Genomic DNA, 23,457 nt, shown 5'->3' with positions numbered 1-23,457 from the left:
AGTGTGTAATTCAGGAGAATGTTTATGCGCTCTTAGGGCCTGATTCAGGACTGATCGCACAGCTGCAAATTCACATGGTGGATGACAATCGTTACACTGCGCATGCGTACGGTTTGCAGTGTGCATGCGTGAGATAGTCCTGCAATGAAATCCTGCAACTAATGTTATACACATGCTGCCGTCCGTAAGGTAAATGGCAGAAAATAGGTGTCTGGTTGTGGAAACCGGCTGTTTAGTGGGAGTCCTAAGAAAAATGCTGGAAGTGCCCGGGAAAACGCTAGGCATGCCTGAGGGTAGGGTGTGTGACATCAGCTACAGGCCAGATATGCCTTTTTCCAGCGAACCGCTGAGTCTCTGGCTATGCAGCACCTGCGACAACTTGTGCCCCTAGTAAAAATCATTTGATGGTGAGTCTGTAACGATGGAGTCTGGACATAGTCGCATGGCCATTCAAACCGATTTCACTCTAGTGGGGCGGCATTTTAACTGAACACTGGCCATGCAAATTTGCACTCGTACAATCAGGTCTGAATTGGGCCCTTAGGCAACTGCCTAAATCTTGCCTATGATTTTAGAACGTTACTCTCTAACTGCATACATAAGGGTCATATTTTGTTTGTATTGTGTCTTACCATTGTGCAGTCACTACAGTTAAACTACTGAGTGTGTATTAATTATTCATTATGAACTGTCTTTTAATTTTGGCATTTTCCATTAGCCTGCCAGAACAAGGGGAGGACAAAATGGCACTTGTAAGGTAGTATAGACAGTAAAGGTGCTCAAAGGGCTTTCATCCTGTTATCCTGTTCCCATTCTAGGAAGAAAAAAGAAATATAGTTCAAAGCGTAGCTTATTTTCTTTCAAGCAACTTGCTAGACTAACAGTAGTTGGTCCTAAAGTTTCCATGATCAAACAAAATAGTAAATATAAAAATAAAAGCTCATTTTAACTTCTGTTCTATTCTTACTAATTTCTCCCTGGTCACTAGGGAACGGATGGGAGATGAAATCTCACATAGAACTCATTGATCTCTAAGGAGAAAAGCTGATGCTGTGCACAGGGCGGTCTTTAAAAGGTGGATGTTGTAGCAAGGATGGCCGAAACTAGAGCGTGCTCCACTTTCCTATGTCCTTGTTCTGTCATCCGCTTTGGAAAGACTGCAATGATAAATTATCTCTGTGAAATCCTGTATCTCCTACATAATGTTCTTGGCAGCTGAATGGAAGAAAGCAGAGAAAATGATACCTGTGTGCAGAGGGCCATAAGCCTAACCTTTAAATAGTCTATTTCCTAAAGAAAACATTTTCTAAAGCTTTATGCTGAGTTTGGTCTCCAGGCCTTCTAAAATTACAAGTGTTACCTATCACTACCTACAAACCTATTCATAAGTGCAGACACTGGGTTCCCTGTCACCTAATTGGTATTTAACTCAAATAGCTACTACATTATATGTAGGTTAAGGTTTATGACTTTTCAGATCTTTGAGGTCCTTAACAGATACAAATAAACTAATGAAAAAATTCTAAACAGCAAAAAAAACCTGTGCAGTACATTAAGAAATATTGAGTACCGTAACCTTTTGGCATGTATTCAATGCCGCAGCGAGCGGCCGGCGAGGGGGTTAAACAGCGAAGATTGCTGAAAACCAGTGATCCTCGCTGTTTAACCCCCGCGCCGGCCGCTCGCTCTATTCAACGTTGTGGGGAAATCCTCGCCGTCACAGGACGGCGAGAATTCCCCAAAACAGCGAGACCCGCGGCTGCTGCAGAAAACTCGCAGTTTTTAGCCGCGGGTCTCGCTGCTTCTGGAGCCGCATCCGCCAATTCCACCTCGCTCAAAAAACGGAGCGAGGGGGAATTGGCGGATGCGGAGGCTGTGTTGAATGCTGTCAGGGTGAGTGGTGACAGCGAGCAGGAAGCCCTGCTCGCTGTCACCACTCGCCCACAGCATTAAATACATACCTTTGTGTGCCAACGCTGTTGTGAGAAATGTGCAAAAAAATGCCAGGGTCGAAGTCGAGCAACATGAATTACTTAAGTTATTGCTGGCGAATGATATTAAGTCAATTAATTGAGGTTTTGTTAAATATTGCGCCCAAAAAAAAAAGTCGCTGTGAGCGACGCTGGCATTTTTTGCGGATATTTTGGACATCTCTCACAGCAGCATTGGCAGTCAAAGGGTTAAACATGTGTAAAACATAAATTACAATTAAAGTAGACTGAAACGATTTTATGCACTGCATAAATCTTAAATATATACAGAATGTGAGGATAATATCCATCTCCATAACATCTCCATCTCCACTGTACAATTAAGGCCTAAGTATTCAGAGACACGTGAATTGTTTCAAAGGTATTGAGAACAATATAGGGTCGATGGTTATGTGAGAGACTGCAATCTCTTAGAACAATGTACTATTCTATTTTGCCGCAAATGATGATAATTTTACTTTTAACATTAGCAACACAGCGAGCTTCTCACTTAGAACATCAGACAAAGCATTAGAGATAAAGTAAAATGACAGCTGGCATAGGGGTCAGTGGCGTAAGTTCATACAATGCGCCCGGAGGCGGTATTGATAGTGGTGCCCCCTTCCTACACACAAACACGCACCTCGCGCCGTGCGCATCACCCCCCCCCCCCCCCCCCCCCAAAAAAAAAAGAAAAGAAAACACCATATGCCATACTCACGGCCACACTTTTTGAGACTCCCGGCAGATCTCTCCCCGAACGGAGTCCACTGCGTCAGGGAGCTGGGCAATGACGATAAGCCCACCCAAGCAGGGAGAAGAAAGCAGCAGTTGTAGCATTGTAGGAGGACGGTGCCGCCAGGCAGCCCCGCGCGACGCGGCTGCTGCAGTGATTACTCGCTCAGCCTCTCACTGACCGGCATTCTAAGCTGCCGACGTGTGCCCTGCGTGATGGCACTGCTCGGCCACCGGCAAAAACGCCCCTCCCCCCCGACACTTATCGCAGAGACCCTAAAGTCCCCCAGCGGAAGGGCTCCCAGGACTCTGCAATGGTGCCTGCTTTCTGTGCCCCAGTGGTGTAATTTGGGCTCCGCAGCCCCGGCGGGGGTGGAACAGGCACCACCGGGGCGCAGGTTCAGTATTCTAATGTAGCCCAACAAGAGCAGAGGGCATGGTGGAAGGGGCAGCGCTCTCTGGCTGTCTGTGTGAGCCTGGACGCAGTGACAGGGTCACTGAGTGTCCTCACACAGACAGCCAGAGAGCGCTGCCCTTCTGGCTTTCACACTGCTGTGTATCTCCGGGCTCCCTGTAGCCAGGCGGAGAATGTACCTGGCGGACGGGGATGGCAGCTAGCGGTACAGATGAGACATTTTTCTGCCTGCCTCGCCGCTCCTGGCCACAGTGATCAGATAGGCTGTCTGATCACTGTGGCCAGGAACAGCGCGGCTGGTAGAAAACGGAGCTGTCAGGACGCGGTAAGCACTAAGCAGGGAGAGGGGGTGGAGGAGAGAGATCTCCAAGCCCCAGCGCTCGCCTCCACTGGCCATTATACCCCCGCCAGCTACCGTGTGTGTGTCAGCGTCCAGCTTACCCCGCATTTAGGAGGGGAGGGGGCGCCCAACATTTTTTTAAAAGTAGCTATTTACACCACTCCTGTGCCCCTCCTGATGGCTAACGCCCGGCGGCAAATGTCTCCATTGCCTCCGGGAGTTACGCCACTGATAGGGGTCAACATTACTAACACAGCGATGGTTGCCTTTATTCTTATAATCAGATAGGATCCCACCATTCTTTTACATTGACACAGGATATAATGGAAAGGCTATACTGCTGAAGTGATTCCTTAGCTTTATGCAAAATTGCACTTAGATACAAAAGTATTTAACTATATGTTTTGTAGTCTATGGGTGAGATTTAATAGGATGAGAGATTCAAAAAGTGAGAGATTTGGGAAGAAATCTACAGTTTTTTTAAAGCGGCAATCATTTACACTGCAAAACCAGTTTGATTTTGCAGTGTAAATGATTGCCGCTTTAAAAAAACTGGAGATTTCTTCCCAAATCTCTCACTTTCTGAATATCTCATCCTATTAAATCTCACCCAATATGTCTAACATACTAGGTAGTAACGCTTGGGGGATAGTCTATCGTCCCTCCAAAATTTTAGGGGGGGAAATACGGGTTATTATTGTGATTTTTTCCCCCTGATGTCTCACTGTGGGCTATGCAATTATATCACCCTTTTTTCCTTATCTCTGGTAACACATACACAATTTTGGTTTGAATCTTCTGTCAATTTGTAGAAGCGTCCTTAAAATATTGCTGGTCACATATAGGGGGTCATTCAGATCTGATCGCAGGGCTGCAAATTTGCAGGGAAGCTTATTATTGATAGACTGCGCATGCCCATAGTATGTAATGAAATCCTGTTACTTTTAATCGCAAGCCATTCGCAAGGTGATTGTTAGAAATTAGGTGTCTGGGATGGGAACTGGACGTTTTATGGGAGTGCCAAGAGAAATGTTAGGTGTGCAGTATAAAAACACTGGGTGTGACAGGTTTGCAGCTGTACACACCCATTCGCACAGCGATCATAATTTGCAAGGTTGGATTACACTTTAGCGTGGCAACGTCAACCTGAATTGCCCCCTTAGACCAATCATGTGGCTTAGATTACTTCCCAAATTGCCCACATATATTGGTGACTAAATTGGTGTTATGAATGTTTGGCATTTGAAACTAGTGAACAATTTTTTAAGGTCCAGATCGGGTTTTTTGGTGTAGACAGCAATTATTTTCCAGTCAGATATATGGGTAAGCCCAAGGCAGATTCAGTTATCATTTCATTGCTGTCAGAAATACTGCATATGCCACCAGGTTAAACTGACACGAGCTGACAGACCGTCTGAGAAACGACAGTGTCAGCTTAATGAAGACCTTCTTAATATTTGCCGTATAAGTTAAAAGAGCCATTATACTCCCTTTATACTTCAATACATATGATATACAGTGTATGTAGTGAAAATGTAATTTCTTTTAGTATTAATTAACGCATATATTATGCACCAATCAGTCTGTTTACATATCGAGTAATTAACAATAATGGTGATAAATGGATACATAAATAGTGATGAGCGCATCCAGATTTTGGAAATTCAGACGCTACCGAACATCAAGGATCCAAACTGCGAACCGAGCATTGTTTTAAATTTCCCACCAAGCTCGGATCGCAGAAAGAGGCAAAACGCCATCATCCTGGCGTCGTATTCTCACGAGATCCAAACTCGATCCCCTGCTACCCGCTGCCATCTTCACTCCAGCATTGGTGAGGGTTGAGGGAGGTTGTGTCTCTGTGTCTCTCTGGGAAGCTGGCATGGGGTGGTGACCTGGTCGCAGTAGTGGTGTCCTGTGGTAGTCCAGTCCAGCTGCCTGCTGCTAGTGCTGCCGTTAAGTCCAGTGGTACTGCCGTTAAGTTCAGTGGTAATGCTGTTAAGTCCAGTACTACCATTAAATCCAGTGGTAATGGCGTTAAGTCCAGTGGTACTACTGTTAAGTCCAGTGGGGGCCAATCATTTCAGCCACAGTCATGTGGCAGACCCTTTCACTAAAATGATTGGTTTTTAAAGACAGTCAGCATTCCTATTTACGCATCATAGGGGTAGGTGGGAGGGTCCAAGGACAATTTCATCTTGTACCTTTTTTTTGGCATTATGTGCTCTTTGGGGGCTAGTTTTTCAAACTGAAATCCTGTCTGCCACTGCAGTGCCACTCCTAAATGGGCCATGTGTTTGTGCCACCCACTTGTGTAGCATAGTCATCCAGCTACCTCTGTGCAACCTATTGGCCTAAAAATAACATTACTCCTTTACTGCACAGGTGGTAGAAGGGAGAACACTAAAGTGTGGAAGGGGGCACTGAGCTGAATGAAGGTTCCCTTGTAAATGACTTCCAGGGAGGTAGGGGGTGTTTTATATGCAGGGGAGGGTTGGATAATGGAGTGGGCTTAATATTCATCATTTTCCGATGGAAGGGAAATGTTTGTTTGACTGCAAAAAAAGCCCTGTTTGAGGGCGAAACTCGTTAGAAGCCAGCCATCCAGCTTACCAGCCAACAACTTGCATGTCAGCAAACCACTAGGCGATTGCCATCTGATTTCACCGTGCATGGAACGGTACATCCGCCAGCCCTTGTCTACCGTGCAGTGTGGAGAACGCCAGCAGGAGCCGCTACAAGCACCCGTGAGTAAAAGTCACGGTGGTGCACTGCAGGACCCTAACATCTCTGGCAGCGTGGGTGAGAGACACGCGTACCGGCCACTACATCCAGGTCCGCATTGTCAGTCTCCTCAGGCGGGACACTCCACCAAGTCAACACCGCACAGGACTCTTACCATCCGGCAGCACAGGTGATGTATGCGCTCACTGTGCTATGATCCATTGCTCCTACAAAAGGACATTGTTACCACCAGCAATTTACTAAAATACCCACAGTATGGTCCGGCAATAAACCCAGTCGACACAGTGTCAACATATGCAAGATTGTCAGTTTCTATATAAATTCAGAGAGATTATTATTCTTATTATCTTTTTTATCCAGAGCTAACATTTAGCTTGTTTTTATGTGCACATTGGTATTAAAGCATATGCTATATACACATTTTATCTTTTAGGTGGCTACCTTACAAATAGTCATGTATATGCATATTCTGTATGATAATTAAATTGTTATTTTTTGTTACATTAATTTGAAGCAGTCTCCAGTCTTTTTGCTGTACATGGGATCCCCTCCATGGTGCATTGGAAATTGGTACAATTTATTGTGTATATATTAGCGCAATCTTCCTATTTCCCTTTGGGTAATATACATTTTGCTGTACAAGTTTGTGGTCCAGGACTGAGTCCAGACCACAGACTTGGTACTTATTTTGCACTGACACTAGTGCAATTTTTGAAGATTGCTGCTCATTTAAAATATCATAGTATACATTTTTTCTTTACAAGTGTCTATTTATTTTTAAAGGGATATTAGCGCCCAAGTCCACCTCTGTTTCTTCGGTGGTAATATGACTGCAGATATCGCCATTATCTGGAAATAGATTTCTTAGCCTTCAATAGTATAAAAATCTAGAGTCCCAACTTTCAGGAGGTGCTGGGGACTTGGGGATCAGAGATCAGGAGCCAGAGCAATCCATTGACAAAAATATAAAACTGTACACCAGACGTTTGGAGCTGGAGCAGGGACTGGCTGCTGGAAGGCTGATATCTCTGGTTCTGGGCATGATAGAGACAATGCGCTAGTGTCCTCAGAAAGGGGAGAGTCCCAGCTTTTGGAATATACTCAAAAAACTCTAAGTCAGAGAGAACCTGAGAAATATGACTGGGAATTGCAATTAACAGGTCGGATGTGGACTGCTGCTTTGATGTTGGATATCTCCAGTTTCCCAGGGCCGATTTTAAAAATTCTGGTATTCCTGGAAAAAGGGGATACTCAGCTATCAGGATAGGGCCCTTATACACCTGGGGCCCCTAGGCAAGTGCCCATTAAGCCCATATGAAAAGACGGCCCTGCAAATGTATGTAAAACATATTACTTAGACAGTAAAGGTGGGCCCTTTCAGCTCTGGGCCCCAAAGCAGCTGCACCCCTTGCACCTGTGGTAGTTACGCCCTTGTCCCTATACATAAGTATGTAACATACTGTAGGTCAAGGCAGACCCACATTTCCAGGTGACAGTTCAGATGTTATATATATCGGTACTGCTGGGAGTGTGGGGAGAAAGTTTGTTTTTAAATACTAGTAGAATACATATACTCTATTTCTTTTGTTCAGGTTAGATGTTGTGAAGTTACAAAGGGCAGCTACACAGCAATAGTGTCCTTTGGATGCAAACATAGGCATGTGCAGCACATGTTATTAGGGGGTGCACCGTCAACAGGGTGTGTCTAGCACCACCTATTGGGCATGTCTAACACCGCCCATTGGGTGTGTCTTACAGCGCCAATCAGGCATGTTTACCATCATCTATTGGTACTCGCTACAATATAGAACTTATCTCAGCTACACAATAATCTCCTACCTATTTCAGTTTTAATCTAATTACTCTGCTTAAAAAATTTAAAAAACATATATGGATGACACTGATGTAGTGATATGAAAATGGTCTAGTTAGTACAATTACCAATGCAATACACACATAATTGGTTGATGCGCGTTTATTTTAATGGAATATAGTTCTAGTCTTTGGTAAAAGGTATTGCTGGTATTGCTAGTGGAAGGGAGGTGTTCATAAGGGTGTGCACAGCATTAGAGGGTGCCTTTTCTTCCCTAACACTCAATGTGCGCACGCCTATGGAAGCAAATAATGTAATGATTTACAAAAGCTTTACAGAAATATAATCTAGTATGGCCAATAGCACCTATTGTGCCACACAGCCCAGAGGTGGTAGTCAGCATTCAGCCGGTACTTTCAATAAAATGCAATTTGATTGGTGTCATGGAAAATGATGGTGCTTAGATCCTTTCTACTCACTGCTCTGCTCCTGGCAGGGAGGATGGGGTCTGGCTGGAGGAGGCTGCACAGTGAAGCTTACAATCTTTATTCTCTTACACATGCTAGGTTTTAATTATTTTATCAGGAGCCTATTAATCTACCAGTATAGTTTTGGAATGTGGGAGGAAACCAGAGTACCCATAGGAAACCTGCACAAGCACAGGGAGAATATATAAACTCCACACAGTTAGGGCCATGGGGGAATTGAATCCTTAACCTCAGTGCTGTGAGGCCTCATGCACTATAGGAGTTCACAAGATATTTTTCAGCATGTTTGCAGCAGCAAATAATCATTTAGCTACATCATCAGCAGCACTGTCTCTGGTGCTCTTCAGAGTCAAGCCCTTACGGCCTCCATACACCAGTACAATATGTCCATTTTCAACGCGATTTTGACCCATCAGGCTGATAAATCGGGCAAAAGAGTGTGATATCGTATTACACTTCCAATTTTTATTCAATGCGTGATCCCGCGGTCATTGAATCGGATCCAGACATTGACATGGTGCCACAAGGATACTGGGGCAGTGAATGAGAGGCTGCATGCGAGGCTGCATACCATACCTCACTCTACTACATAACTAGAACTGAGTGGGCCTTATAGCAACATTTTTAATGGGACCCCCTTCCCCACCGTTCAGTCTGGGAAGGGGGAGCAGTCAGGGAGCATCAGCAGGGGAGCACCCAATATTTTTTTATAGGTGTCCCCATAAAAATGGGAGACATTCCTCTACAAAGGCAGGCGTGTCGATGCCTTCTCAAGTGGGGGGCAGCTGATGTCACATGACATCAGCACTCTCCCTGACTTCCGCAGATAGCGACTGGAGTAAGATTCAGTCTAGAAAAATCATTCTCTCCCTTTTGGCCACAGCCTACAGCCACCCACAGTGCAGGCGGGATGTACCCAGGCCAATACACTCACCAGCATTCCCCCTCCGTGACCTAGCCCCCCAGCATCAAACCCCCCACTTCCCATGCAAATGGCACTGTGTACTTGAAAGAGGATTTAAGTATTCAATGTTACACCCCCACTTCTATCACTGGCATCCGTCCAGGTCCCCCACCCGCTGAGGCCAGGTATCCTGTTCACGTGCACCGGTTCTCCTGTTCGGCCCTGCCGGTTCCTCGGTGTGAAGCCCGCCCGGTGTCACCTGCCTCTTATGTCGACGGGTCTTCTGTTCGGTGGCTGCCGGCTACCAGGTACCAAGTACCAATGCGGGATGGGGGGAAAGATGGGACGGCGGCGTCACTGCTGGCAGGGTGAGAGGAGTGCGGGGCTGCAGCTGCGCCACAAGAGTTGCACTGCGGTGGAGGGAACGTCGGACTACGGTAGCACCTCTGGCAGAGAGAGCGCAGGGACTGCATTTAAAAAAACTTCAAAGGGTGCAGGGGATTGCCACCTGGGCCGCAGGCCCCCCCCCCCCCACGGCCAGGCCCCATAGCACCCTCCATAGTTACGCCACTGCTCTAGTGTGCCCTTAGTCCCCACTAGGGAGGCCAATCCCGGGGCATTTTTTTCAATCCTGGGATTCGGGATTAAAAAATGCTCAATCCCGGGATCCCGGGATTGGCTTCCCTAATAAATAAAAAAAATGACCGCCCCCCAAATATCAATATAAATGCCCTCATACTCTGCCCTGCCTGCCCACCCTGCACTGTCACTTGCCAGGTGACAGGCAGCAGCAGGAGCGATGTCCATGCATCTAGCGGCCTGGCTGGCAACCGTAGCAGTGCAGCGGGCATGTGGCTGAGCAAGTGTGCTTGTGCTGAAGTGCACGAAAGGCATGGCGGCGGACGGGCTGCGCAGTGTGGCGTGATGTCAGGGTTCACGCTGCGCAGCCTGGGCGCCGTCATGCCTGTCATCACAGAGCACCTGCACACAGTGACAGCGGACCAATCGGCCATCGGGGGTCCCGGCTCAGTACGCAGCAGACAGCCGGGGAGCATCTGAGCCATTCTAAAGTGCTCAGCGCTGCCCAGCTTTAAAAAAACCCCTAAATTTAGCACTGGGCTACTAATCCCGAAATCCCGGGATTGAAAGCTTCAATCCCGGGATTCAAATCCCGACGAATTTAGGCCTAAATCCCGGGATCCCGGCGATCCCAACACCGGGATTGGCCTCCCTTGTCCCCACAGCTACAAACCTTTATACAAAGAAGTATGTTTTCCATGGATGCAATATATGGGAATAATGCTTGTGTCATTTCTCTCATTTACAAAGACTGCAGATTAACAATACCAAACATACAGTACTGCAGGAAGTCCTCATGTAAAAGAAACCTAAGTGAACTATTGACAGCTGGAGAAGAGAAGGTTCATCAGAAATTTAATGAGGTGAACTAAGGGTATGAATATTGAAGGTTAAAACAATTAGCATGGCCGGCCACCTAATTTAATAACAGATTTGGTGAGGATGGCAGTATTTATACATTCTCTATCCTGGTACTAACCTGAGAAAGAACTAAATTATTATGTTTTATAACAAAGGCATACAATCAATCTATATTTGATACTGTGTATTTATGTATTATACATAGGGAAGTAGGACTGACTCAAAGAAGCTGTGAACTTTTTCAGATATGCATCAAGAATGTTACATCAGAGAAAGTAATTCATTACTGAACAAACATATTTCTGATAATACTGTTAAGGATCAAATATAAAACATAGCAGTAAAATGCTGCTCATATGAGAGCAATCTAAAAAAGCAATGCTCTAGATAAAACAAGTATTTATTAGAAGAAATCATGTTTTAGGCTGCAGTCAGCAAATGTCCAGGTTTGTTTTGGGGTCATAAGAACAGTTTTACTTCATTGCTTCTGCAGTTTCTATGCTTAAAAGTTTTGGAAAAAGAACTATATTCATTATATATATGTGGACTTTATCGAGCAACCATTCTGGCCCCCTATAAAAAGACTTGATGCAAGGAGCGCTAAGGGTTAGGAATTAGATGCGTGACGTGCAATTTATATTATATGATAAAAATGAAAAAGAGTGAAAAAAATGTGAAAATAAATAGAAAAAAATAGAAAAGTATGTATAAATTAAAATAAATAAAAATAAAAAATGAATATAAATAAATATAAATATTAATTAGGTAAGGATAAAGGATTTGGTAAAGGCAGTAAGTAAGATTTAAATGATCAAGCGTGACCTGTAAGAAAAAAACATTAGATAATGTTTACATTCCTTTGGAGTATTGTGGAGTCCAGATTCCCTATCTCTCCCTTACTACGCGGCTGATAGGGAATCTGGACTCCAGAGAGATAGGGAATCTGGACTCCACAATACTCCAAAGGAGTGTAAACATTATCTAATGTTTTTTTCTTACAGGTCACGCTTGATCATTTAAATCTTACTTACTGCCTTTACCAAATCCTTTATCCTTACCTAATTAATATTTATATTTATTTATATTCATTTTTTATTTTTATTTATTTTTATTTATACATACTTTTCTATTTTTTTCTATTTTTTTCCACATTTTTTTCACTCTTTTTCATTTTTATCATATAATATAAATTGCACGTCACGCATCTAATTCCTAACCCTTAGCGCTCCTTGCATCAAATCTACCACGTATCCCCCTATTGGAGCAGCTTACCAGTCAGAGCGCGGTCAAAAACAAAATTCTAACCCTATAAAAAGACAAACGATTATCTCAATTTTTTTTGTAGATTTTTATTTTTTTAAACTGCTATTTGCTAAGTGTCATACAATTACCATGGCAACCAGTACAAGATAAATATGCTCCTCGGAAGGCACGTTTATAACACAACCTGCCTGTAACCATTAAGGGCGGGATGTACTAAAATACATCGCCGCCCACCCACCACGATGCCAGCGCATTTGTACTAACATATGCGGCTGGCATTGCGGTGCGGTGATGGAGGCCCCCGCGATACCTGTACTGTGGTGTGCGGGGGGTCGCCGTCATCTCCCTGATGCCTGCTTCTCCCCTCACGCCAGGGACAGCTAAGCGGGCTGTCCCCAGCGCCTCCTCCTCCCCCCTGCAGCCGGAAGGACATCCGACTGCCTTGCTAGGCTGAGGAGGGGTTTACCTTCTGGGGTCCAGGAGGACCTTTCAGGAAGGTAAGCCCAAGGGAGTGGGAGAGGGGGGTCGGCGAGGCGGCGGGGTTGCGTCAGAGGCCGCGGGAGGCGAAAAGAAGCCCATAGGTTTCTATAGGGTATCGCCACCCAAAGGTGATGATACCCTACAATGCGGTATCGGTGCGGCCAGGTTTTAATACATAGGAAAATGCAGTAAAACCGGGGTTTTGCCACATTTTCAGTTTAATACATCTCGCACTAAGGCGCCTTCTGACCAGCAGTGGTTACCAACTTCCTCATGTGGAGGGGCTTACATTTGCCCCACCTGCAGTGCAGCTTGGTTTTGTCCATCTGCAAAAAACTGGTTTCCAGTGTTTGGGAGGAAATGTTTCTCAGTTGCCCCATACATTACCAGATTTTTGTTCCCATCAGACAGGTTGGACAGATAAATCTGTAGTTGTGTACCCAGCTTTAAGGCCCCCATACACTAGCCGATTTTGGTCAGATTTCAGCCAGATCAGTCGGATCTGGCCGAAATCGGACCAAAATCGGCTAGTTTTGATGTCCCCTCAGATCCGATGCGCGGTCCCGTGCGCATCGGATCTGCGTCGGGTGGTCGGACCTGCTGCACGTCCAACCACCCGACTTGGGACCTAGTGGGGCGGCGCTGCTGCGGTAGAGGGAGCAGGGGGGGCTGGGGACGCTGCGGGGGACACAAGCGGCATAGAGCCGGGCAGGGGGAGCCGGCGGGAGCTGTCAGTGTTGAATAAAAAAAAAAGCCCATACAATGCATGGGCGGCCTGTGATTGGCTGAGCGCTCTCTCAGCCAGTTAGCAATTGGCTGAGAGAGCGCTCAGCCAATCACAGGCCGCCCATGCATTGTATGGGCTTTTTTTTTTTATTCAACACTGACAGCTCCCGCCGGCTCCCCCTGCCCGGCTCTATGCCGCTTGTGTCCCCCGCAGCGTCCCCAGCAGCGGGGGACACAGACGCTGTCCCCCGCAGCGTCCCCAGCCCCCCTGCTCCCACCTCTGTAGCCCCCCCCCCCCTGCTCCCCGGGTTTTTTACATGTGATAAATCGAGACGATTTATCACATGTAAAAAATGGCACATCAAGTGCCAATCTAATCAAGCTTCCCCGGGGAGCAGCCGGGGAAGCTCAGGGGGAAGTCGGGGGCGACTTGTCCTAAGGACAAGTCGCCCTAGTGTATGGGGGCCTTTAGTGTGACTCCTAGAGATTGTGCATGTGCAAACATATACCAGTAAAATCCCCAACAGCCTCACACATGCAAAGAATCAAGCTGCAGCTTCTAGAAGCCTCATAGGAATGTCATAATCAAAGCAGAGAAGGCTTCCTATTGGAAGCGCACTCTCTGGTTATGTCTGTCTGTACTAGCAGTCTCAGAGGGAGAAAACACCTGCCCTTGAATTCCTGTCTGACTTGTTATATGCAGAAAACACAATAGGAACAGGAGGGTAAAAGTATGAAGCAGTGATAAGGACGGGGAAGTGAGCCAATGGAGAAGTTACCCATGCCAACCAAACAGCCTTAAAATAACACTTACAGAAGAGCTGATTGATTGCTTTGGGCTACTTACTGGCACACTTCACCCTTATCACTGCTCCATACGTTTAAGCCACAGTGAGGCACACAGTGCTCAGCGGGGAGTGTGATCTCTGCAGTCACCAGGTATGCAGTTATTTGTGACCAGGTGGCTTTGACTCTGAGATTAACCTAATGAAATACATTACAGTTAATAGACTGTGGGCCAGATGCACTAAGCTTCAAAGTGATAAAATGGAGAGTGATAAACAACAAACCAATTAGCTCCTGCCTGTCATTTTCTCAAACATAGTCTGTGACATGGCAGGTAGGATCTGATTGGCTGGCTGTTTACCACTCTACATTTTACCACTTTTAAAGCTTAGTGCATCTGTCCCTGTTATCCACATTGAAACTATTTATAGGAAGACGTCTTTGTCAAACATACTAACAGCCAGTGGTTTAACTATTGCCAGTGAGAGGTTTGATATCAGAATTAGCGTGTCAAGCACATGAAGAGATTGTAATGACCACTTACCAACTATATTCTGCCTCCCACAAAGTGCAGTGATGTATACAGTCAGCGATCATAGCAAGCAATATATATTGTTTGTGGCTGTTCTCTGGTCTATTCCTGATTGAGTACTCAGATACATGTACAACAAACTCAGGGCAGTATTCAATGCGTTTAACCCCCGCACTGGGCGCTCACCGTATTCAATGTTCCGGGTGAATCCTGCCAAACAGCGAGGCTCACGGCTAATGCAGGGAGCCCAAAATCATTTTATATACCCCTTAGTAGGAGAAGCTGCTGCACCTGGGCATATACAGTTGCTCCTTTTTGTCCATTATATTGCATGTTGTTCCTGCAGAACTAGATTTAATCATATTAGATACTACTGCTATTATGGTCATGCATGTAATGTCTTAATGTAATGTATGGAATGTTTCCCCCCCCCCCCCCCACTTTACCCTTGTTTGATGCTGCACTGTAATCCACAAAAAATTCCAAGTGTGCGCAAGCATACATGGCCAATAAAGTTGATTCGATTCGATTTCAGCCATCGGCTGAGAGGTTTAAAGGCAAATGAAAATTTCCCCCTGAATTTGCATATGCAGGGCAATATCCATTATACATATGCCAAAGTGCACAATATCTGTGGATCGCCCAGATAACTGCAGCATGTATGCGGGCAACGGATTCGGTAACATTGATTGGTTGTATATATAAGCAAACTTCAGATTATTATAGCCAAGGGTGTAATGCAGTGTGTGGGATATCAAACCATGTGAAACGGGACAGTAGTATCAACCATAAAGTAAGCAGGTTAATTAACAGATATTAAAATGCTTACTGGAAAGGAAATGCTGAGATGTGGGGCCAAAATCCCTATGGGCTTCATGCAATTGTCTGATGCGCTCATCAATGGACACCTAGGAGGGATAGAAGAAGAAGAGATTATTTCAACATGTAATAATGAGTGGCAATTAGGGAAGCACAATATTATTGCTCTGCAAGCCTTAGGGTCTCAGGCAGGGAAATGCTGTGTCAGGAGTCTAGGACGCTAAAGCAAATGCCTTTCCCTTCTATTATTGTTTGCAATATTTTGTCTCGTTTAAACTCTAGGAAAGTTGAGAACACTAGAAAACAAATTGCTATATTTCTGTAAGCCATTAAACCAAAAGCTATATGTCAGCCCTTTATCACTTAAGGCTACAACATTAAGTGGCAAAGGTAACATTTTGCCTACTCAGCCTAAGCTTCTCATTATGTGTTCCTATTATATATACCTGTTTTATTTTTATTTTTGAATTCTGGTTATTCAAAATTATTAGCTATGAAAAATGATTCATACAGATAACTCCGTTCAGGCAATCAACTACTGGGTTATTATTTGATCAATACAAATCATTACGGTGCAGACATTTACAAAAATACACAATCTTAGGTAGTGAATTCACCCAAACTTGTTGATTAAATAGAATTAAACTTGAAAAATTAATTTGTTGATACTATTCCAATAAAAAGTTACCAAATATCTGTAGGTTTGTTGTGTGTAAAGGTTAAAATAATGTGGTGTTATATTGTCTGGCAGTCACTCACTGCAGCATTGTGGGAGATGTTGCCTTTACCGAAATGTGCAAAAATAGCAGCATATACATATGAATTAATCTGACTATTTTTTTATTCTGCATAAAGTGTGTGTGCATATATATATATATATATATATATATATATATATATATATAAAATGTAATTCAATTTACAGATGTCAAGTTGATCGGATGTGCTGGGCAGGATCTCGAATAATCACCATTCCGCACAATTTTTATGAGAAAATGTAAGAATTGGGACTCCTACAAATTTATAACTTTTATTTATTTTACGCTTTGGCTCATGATATAATCCAGAGTAATATATGTATTAATGGACCTGCGTAATATATTAAATGTAATTCTCTAACTTTCTTTCATTGTGATTACTCCCATATCTGTGCTGGCTTGGTGCAAAATGTAGCAATAATATTCCTATCCATTACAAAGCTACAGTCATGAAAGAATCCCCTAATCCTGTATAGACTAAGAAGTCCAGTGTAGCACCCAAAAGCCTACTGAAACACAAAAATATAATATAATTGCTGAAATAAAAAACATAGACATACAGTAGACATAACAGAAAAGGGGATCCTATCAAGTCGAACATACTTATCATGAACAAAAGTGCATAGAAGCGGATGGAGTCAAAATCCCGGCGGTCGAAATACTGATGCCGGAATCCCGACCGCCGCAATGCCGGCAATTTCTCCCTTTATGGGTGTCCACAACACCCACAGACGGAGAATAAAATAATGTGCCGAGCGTAGTGAGGCACCGGGCCTGCTGCATTGCGAGTGCAGTGAGCCCGCAAGTGGGAAGGGGTGTGATCCACAGCCCCCCTTGTCGGTATTTTGGTGGTTGGGATTCAGGCATCAGTATTTTGACCGCCGGGATTCCGACCGCCGGGATTTCGTACTGAATCCCATAGAAAATATAACATACAGGGTGGGATGTACTAAGGGGAAAATGGGGTAAAACCCTTGTTTTACCGCATTTTCCTATGCCACCCACGATACTGCATAATAGGGTATCACCACCTTTGGGTGGTGATACCCTATAGAATCCTATGGGCTTTTTTTCGCCACCCTCCTGAACCTGGAAGGTAAACCCTCCCCCCCTAGTAACGCAGCCGGACGTCCTTCCAGCTGCAGTGGGGAGGAGGAGGGGCTGGGGACAGCCTGCCTAGCTGTCCTCGGCGTGAGGGGAGAAGCAGGCAGCAGGGAGATGACAGAGACCTCCCTCCACACCACAGTACATGTATCGCGGGGTGTCTCCGTCACCGCACCGCGATGCCAGCCGCATATGTTAGTACATATGCGGTGGGCGGCGATGTATTTTAATACATCCCACCCACACTGTATTTAAGTATCACTCCCACATTGTTAACAGCATTGAACTGGCCTATAGGGGTACATGGAGAATCCTCCGTGAGCACCGTTGCCTGAGTGTGTCCTAGTCAATCTCCGAACAAAGCAACAGGCAATAGTAAATACTGCTTTTAAAGATTAAACATAATCAGAAGCCGATTTCATTTAAAATGCCACAAGCAAGTCATTCTTTCTACCAGATTTCACTCTGTATACTGCTCGGTTTGCCCCATTTATGTGAATACTTCCATTGTTGTTCACCACACGTCTATCTCTGTCACATAGTTAGCCACATGGGTGCGTTTCAATGCCAGCAAGGCACAGTGAGGCTTCAGTAGCAAAAACATGCAAATCTGTATTTGTTTTGTAAGGCGCCACAGTGTCAGACATTGGGGAAACAGGACATATATAATTCTGAGACATCATACAGAGTAAACACGATAAATGGAAACCTGAAAACAAAGAATCCAGAGGGCACTGCTGATGACAGAGTACACATACTAATTGGGAGAAGCCACATCTGCAACAAGTGGAGTATGACTATAATATACAGTACTACAGCATAGGATGATATATTGTGTTACTCCAATCCATTTTTCTCCCCTACTGTGCCTGCTATTTCTTTATCATTTATATTTTTGGCATTATTTTATGTTTGCCAAGACCATGTTTTTGTGAAGAATTTTTTGACTCGCACAGTGCATTCAGTACTTGCGTAAGTGTAAGTTAAACCTACAGCCTGCATGCTGTCAGCAGTCAGTTGTCTAGCTGTGCACATAACAGCCAGTTGCAGTACCACTGCCATTGCAAGCTTTCTGGCTCACTTCTATGCAGTGCCAAGAAAAAATTGTAATGTTGATGGAATGGGCAGTATGAGCTGTGACAGAGAGCATGACTGCCTGCTCGCTGTCACAGCTCGCAGGGTAAGTATTCAACTGACCCCCTGTATATGCCGATTTTCCCTCGCTGTTTTTGGAGTGAGGGGGAAACGGCGTATGCGGTCGCTAAAACAGCGAGACTCACTGCTAAATGCTAAATGCTGCGGGCACACTGCATTAGCCGTGAGCCTTGCTATTTGGGGGAAGCCTCACCATCCTCTTGTTTTCTGCGATCCCCACCGTTTAACCCCCTTGCCAGCCGCATTGAATACACCCCAATGTGTCAATTTGAACTGAGCCCTATGGGGTAAGTTTACTAAGATGGAAGTTCTATTGAAGATGTGATGTTGCCTAAACCAACCAATCAGATCTTCTAGAATATGATAAATAAATAAGTAGAATCTGATTGGTTGCTATGGGCAACATTCCAAAAGAACTTGTATTAAATGCCACTGTGCATACAAAGATGCCCCATCGGACATTCCTCCATCCCCTATGAAGGCCCAGAATGTTCACTGGATCATGGCTGCCAGTGGAAGTGCAACTGCAGCAAAAGTCCCAGTCCTTGGACACGACATGCCCACATCTGGTTAGTCACCTCTTGTGGTTGCCCAGGAACACACACTGAAGCTGCCTCTCTCTGTGACCAAATCAGTTTTGCATCCCCCAGCAGTAAGCATCAGAGCAATATGCACATGGCAATATTGCATACATGCATAGACCTATAACATGGGACACTAGCTTCTGACTTGCTGCTCACTCCACCTCTAAATCATGCCTTCTATCTCCAAAAATACTATACCTAATACATACTGTACTATAGATAATTAATTATTATTTCATACATTTACAGTACAGTTTTATATTCTAGACAGGAGGTATTTAAATGTATGAGATGTTAGTTAATGAGATCTGTTCACTGCCTATTTATTGTATGCCTCTGTTGCAAAACATTAACTGTACTGTTTGCTTGCTTGGCACAAGACACAGCAAGTTTAAGAATCAATAAATCTACAATGATTAAATAAAGTCAGGTCTTGGCACAGTTTTTAATGTCCCATTAAATATATTTACCTTGTAAATACAGCATAATCTGCAATGAGACAGTCATCAAACAGTAACAGGAATGATACCAGTTGGATAACATGAGGTTAGATTTTACTGGTTTACTTATAATGACAACACTAATTTTAAATGATTTTTCCCACAAGAGCTGTTGACTAAATGCAGTATATACCCCATACACAGAAGAGTAATTTTGAAGAGTGTAAAGGTGTGCAATTTGTATTTGCTCAGCAATTTTGGCTTAATATCTCTCAGTAATATATTGATCAGCGACCATATTGCCCAGTGTACTGTTTTTAATCAGTGACCAGCGATTTTGGTTGAAAATTGCAAGCAATTCTGTCTTTAAAATGTGCATATTTTTTAATTAACCTCTATTACCTAATTTTGGCTAGAAATTGCTAGTCGCTGGCGCAAAGTGGCAATTTGCACCAGCGACCAGCGATTTTTAGCCATAATCGAAGGAGCATGCTCCTGCAACCAGCGACCATTAAGGGTTGGCTGCGGGAGCGCGCTCCTTGAGATTTATCACCAATAACACAAAAAATACAATGGCTATATGGTCGCTCAGCGACCATTTAGCCAGAGATACGGGCTAAAATCTCCCTGTGTGTACAGGGCTTAAGAGTATATAAGCTATACACATCCCTGTAGAAGATAACCATAAGATGGAGGCTGTGTTTGAAAAATGTCAGTTAAGAGCAGATTGGTTGGTGCTTTATCTCTCACAATTGTATCTCTCTTGAAGTATGATAAGATACAATAGTAGACCTGTAGCCAAATATATACAGAAATGTTAAGCAGCCCCCTCTGTCTTTCCTCCTGGCAGCTGGGGTCCAGTGCTTCCACTTTCTCCAGGAGTTTCGCCACCGGTGTTAGATTAAGCAGGGGTAGTCATGCTTGCCTACCTCCCATTGGCAGGACAGGGGGCATTATGATGCACATCCCGGCATTATGTTGCAGATGGCAGACCAATGAAGTCATAGTGCCATGCCTTGCAACTCTCACCAGGTCCTCCCCTTCCACTGATATTCCGAGAATGCAGGTAAGTACATAATGATTTAACTCAGAGGACTAAACATTCTCTTATGTTATTAAATCACACTGAATTACTAAATTCCATAGAGGAAAAAATTCTGTTTGCAAACAGTGCACTGAGTTCAGAAGTGTTCTCATATACACAGGGGTAGATTTATTAAGCTCGGTGAAGTGATAAAGTGTCTGGTTTTTATCACTGTGGTGCTCCAGAGTCCAGTGTGCACCATGTGACTTGCTTTAGAAGTAGAAAATAATAGGAGGGGAGAGATGCGGGAGAGGGGAGGGCCGGGTATTGGTTTTGCATGATCGCTGAAACGCAGCTGCTGCCTGTCATTCAAATGCGGTAGCGCAGACTGTGACAGCCAGTAGCGCACAACAGGGTATTAGAGCATGGAGAGCGCCTCCCTGCACTGCATACCTTGCTGTGCGGGTAGCGCTGGTCCTGGTCACCGCGGCGCCTTGTGTACTTGGAAATCCCCCAGTGCTATCTGCAGGGGATCAGAGGCGGACACGTGAGCCGTCATTCTTGTGCTACAGAAAGGATCATGGGAGGAGCTGCACATAGCCGCGCATGCACAGCAGCCCTCCCGTGGCCATTATTTTTCCTGGCAAAACGCTGCGGCCACAAGAGGCTGTAGCTGTTGTCCGCAGCCAGCACGCGGCCCTGCAAGTAGGGTGGGTGGATGATTTTGGTGGGCATTTGGGCTGGCCCATCGTAATTTTACCCGGTATCCTGGCATGCCAATCCGCCCCTGCTCATAACCCTGTAATGATCCAGTACTTGTAGAGCAATTCTTGTTACTGAATCGTCATCACCACCTTTATTCTAACTATCACAGTCAACACTTCTTGTATAATAATAGCACATGGAGGTCAGTCAGCTGGGTTTGCTGCCTTACATCTTACAGGTAGGGAGGTGGGTTCATGTTTGCAGAATGTTTTGCAAATTACACTCCTATCAGATGTATTGATATTTATGAAGACTGACTTAATTCTAATTCATAGCCCATTTGTGCACAATCAATACCAGTGTGCAGCCTTATTAAAATGAGTTCATAAAGATAAGATGCTTGAATACATGCCAATGTGCTAGTAAGTGCACAGTATATTTATCACAATCTTAGCAATGTGATTTCATCTGACAGTTATAGACAGTGAGCGTATCAGCATCTCCTCTCCAAGGATTTTTATTCTGTGATATTAGGAAACTTCTCTACACCCATCACTCACTCATCCCTACTATACAATATGTTCTAAAAGACAAGAACATGTCTATTTATAAGTTATCAGTATTTGAGGACTACAGACAGGATAAGGACAGAGAATTGGAAGAAAAATCTTACAGTCAACATATTTTAATGAGTCACAAAATATACTTTTTAATACGTTAGTAATACGTCAATATTTTCCAAGAAATATTTCCATAAATTTAGAAATAACTATTTTCAACTTGCAACCATAATAATGCAAATATGACAGGTATGCATATTTACATATTGTAATCATCAAAGTTATTTTTCATTTATTTTAATCATATAGTTAAAGAATGGACTATTGATATCAGTCTGGTGCTAATATAGTACTATGGAATTACTAATATACAGTAGTACTATGGAATTACTGTAGAAAGCCTAGAGGTCCATCCACTCTTCTCATATCAAATGACAGCAGCACATTCCTCTAAGCTGACAAACCCTACAGCTTTCATAAGGTCACTGAATGCGCGCAATATAAAGTTGAGCAGGCGAATTTGTATATACTCTTATACTTTTTCTCTAAGGAGGCCACACCTCCTCCACACTAGCCACACCCCCTCCCTGTACGGGGGCCCCAAAAAAGCTGTTGGCGCCGCTGAGTACCTGCACAGGACATTTCCCAAACTGGAAAGTAGGAGAGTTCCTAAAGCATGGGAGCGATGGAGGAAATTATATATATGTTGAGCTTCAGCATATTCTGCACTTACTACAGTAACACAACAAAGTATATTCATATAAAATATTTACATATATGTAACACGGCTGTAAATTACATGAAGCTTATTCTTTCTTACATACAGTACCCATAGGATTGCTGATTGCTGCTACATACATAATCCTCCTCGTCTCTACTGCGACTACCATGGCCTTTTGTATTTACATATGTAAGTTACTAATATCATTTATAGATACTGTTATGTGTTTTTCATTTATATAAAAGGACTATTCATTTACTACTGTATTATTACTATTTCCCAACCTGTCCTTGTATTATAAAATATTGGAAACACTCTATACATACAAGTCCTCATCTCAAAGTCCTCATATAAACACATGACTAATTGATGATGCTTACCTACTTTGTAAGTCTCCACTCGGCGAGAAGCCCATAGAGGAAGCACTGCAGGGCACTTTGGGCGGTGGGGCTGAATGGTCTCATCATTAGGAACCACCTCCTACAAAGAGTAACTCCTGCATTTTGGGGGTCTACGGTGATGGGATGGAGCTAATTTACATGATCCAGTCATTTAGCTCTGCCCTGTTTTATTTTTATTTATTTACAGTTTCTTATATAGTGCAGCATATTCCGTTGCGCTTTACAATAGGAAACAACAGTGATTAAACAAACTGGGTAGATACAAACCGACATGAAGGTAGGAGGGCCCTGCTCGCAAGCTTACAATCTATAGGGATAATAGGAGGGATACATAAGGATAGAATTCCTGAATATGTGGGTGCTGCCCGACAAAAATCCTGCAAGTGTAAGTGGGAGCGAGTAATGAGTGTGGATTAGAGACACAGATCTTGTGCAGAGCAGAGAGGTTGGGTGGGGATATATTTTGAGCTAAGCAAAGAGACATAAGTCGGTGTAGTCAGAGTGATGGCTTTGTATGTAAGTAGAAGTATTTTATATTGAATGCGGTAA

The 23,457-nt window shown here is 44.0% G+C and overlaps 1 protein-coding gene and 1 long non-coding RNA gene across 15 annotated transcripts in view; both read right to left on the bottom strand.

Annotated features, from left to right (window-relative positions):
- Positions 1-23,457, bottom strand: part of DMD (dystrophin) — a 1,973,025-nt gene that overhangs the window by 318,586 nt on the left and 1,630,982 nt on the right. For 12 of the 13 annotated variants that reach the window (XM_083174338.1, XM_083174337.1, XM_083174342.1 and 9 more), the window contains one exon: positions 15,467-15,545. The exons of the other annotated variant lie outside the window; for it this stretch is intronic. In XM_083174338.1, coding sequence (XP_083030464.1) covers positions 15,467-15,545 — 79 coding nt within the window. The remainder of the gene's footprint in view (positions 1-15,466; positions 15,546-23,457) is intronic. 13 annotated transcript variants of the gene reach the window in all.
- Positions 689-2,926, bottom strand: LOC146059028 (uncharacterized). 2 transcript variants are annotated; one of them, XR_014470109.1, is made up of 3 exons: positions 2,692-2,926; positions 968-1,215; positions 689-814 (listed from the first exon to the last, which is right to left on the bottom strand). It is a non-coding gene; the product is annotated as an uncharacterized LOC146059028 (long non-coding RNA). The 2 variants fall into 2 exon arrangements; XR_014470108.1 differs by having other exon boundaries at positions 968-1,157.

This window comes from Crinia signifera, chromosome 2 (assembly GCF_055691185.1).
Source record: "Crinia signifera chromosome 2, ASM5569118v1, whole genome shotgun sequence".
NCBI classification, from domain to species: domain Eukaryota; kingdom Metazoa; phylum Chordata; class Amphibia; order Anura; family Myobatrachidae; genus Crinia; species Crinia signifera.
Note: the sequence above shows the minus strand (reverse complement) of the source record. Positions and strands in the feature narration are given on the sequence as shown.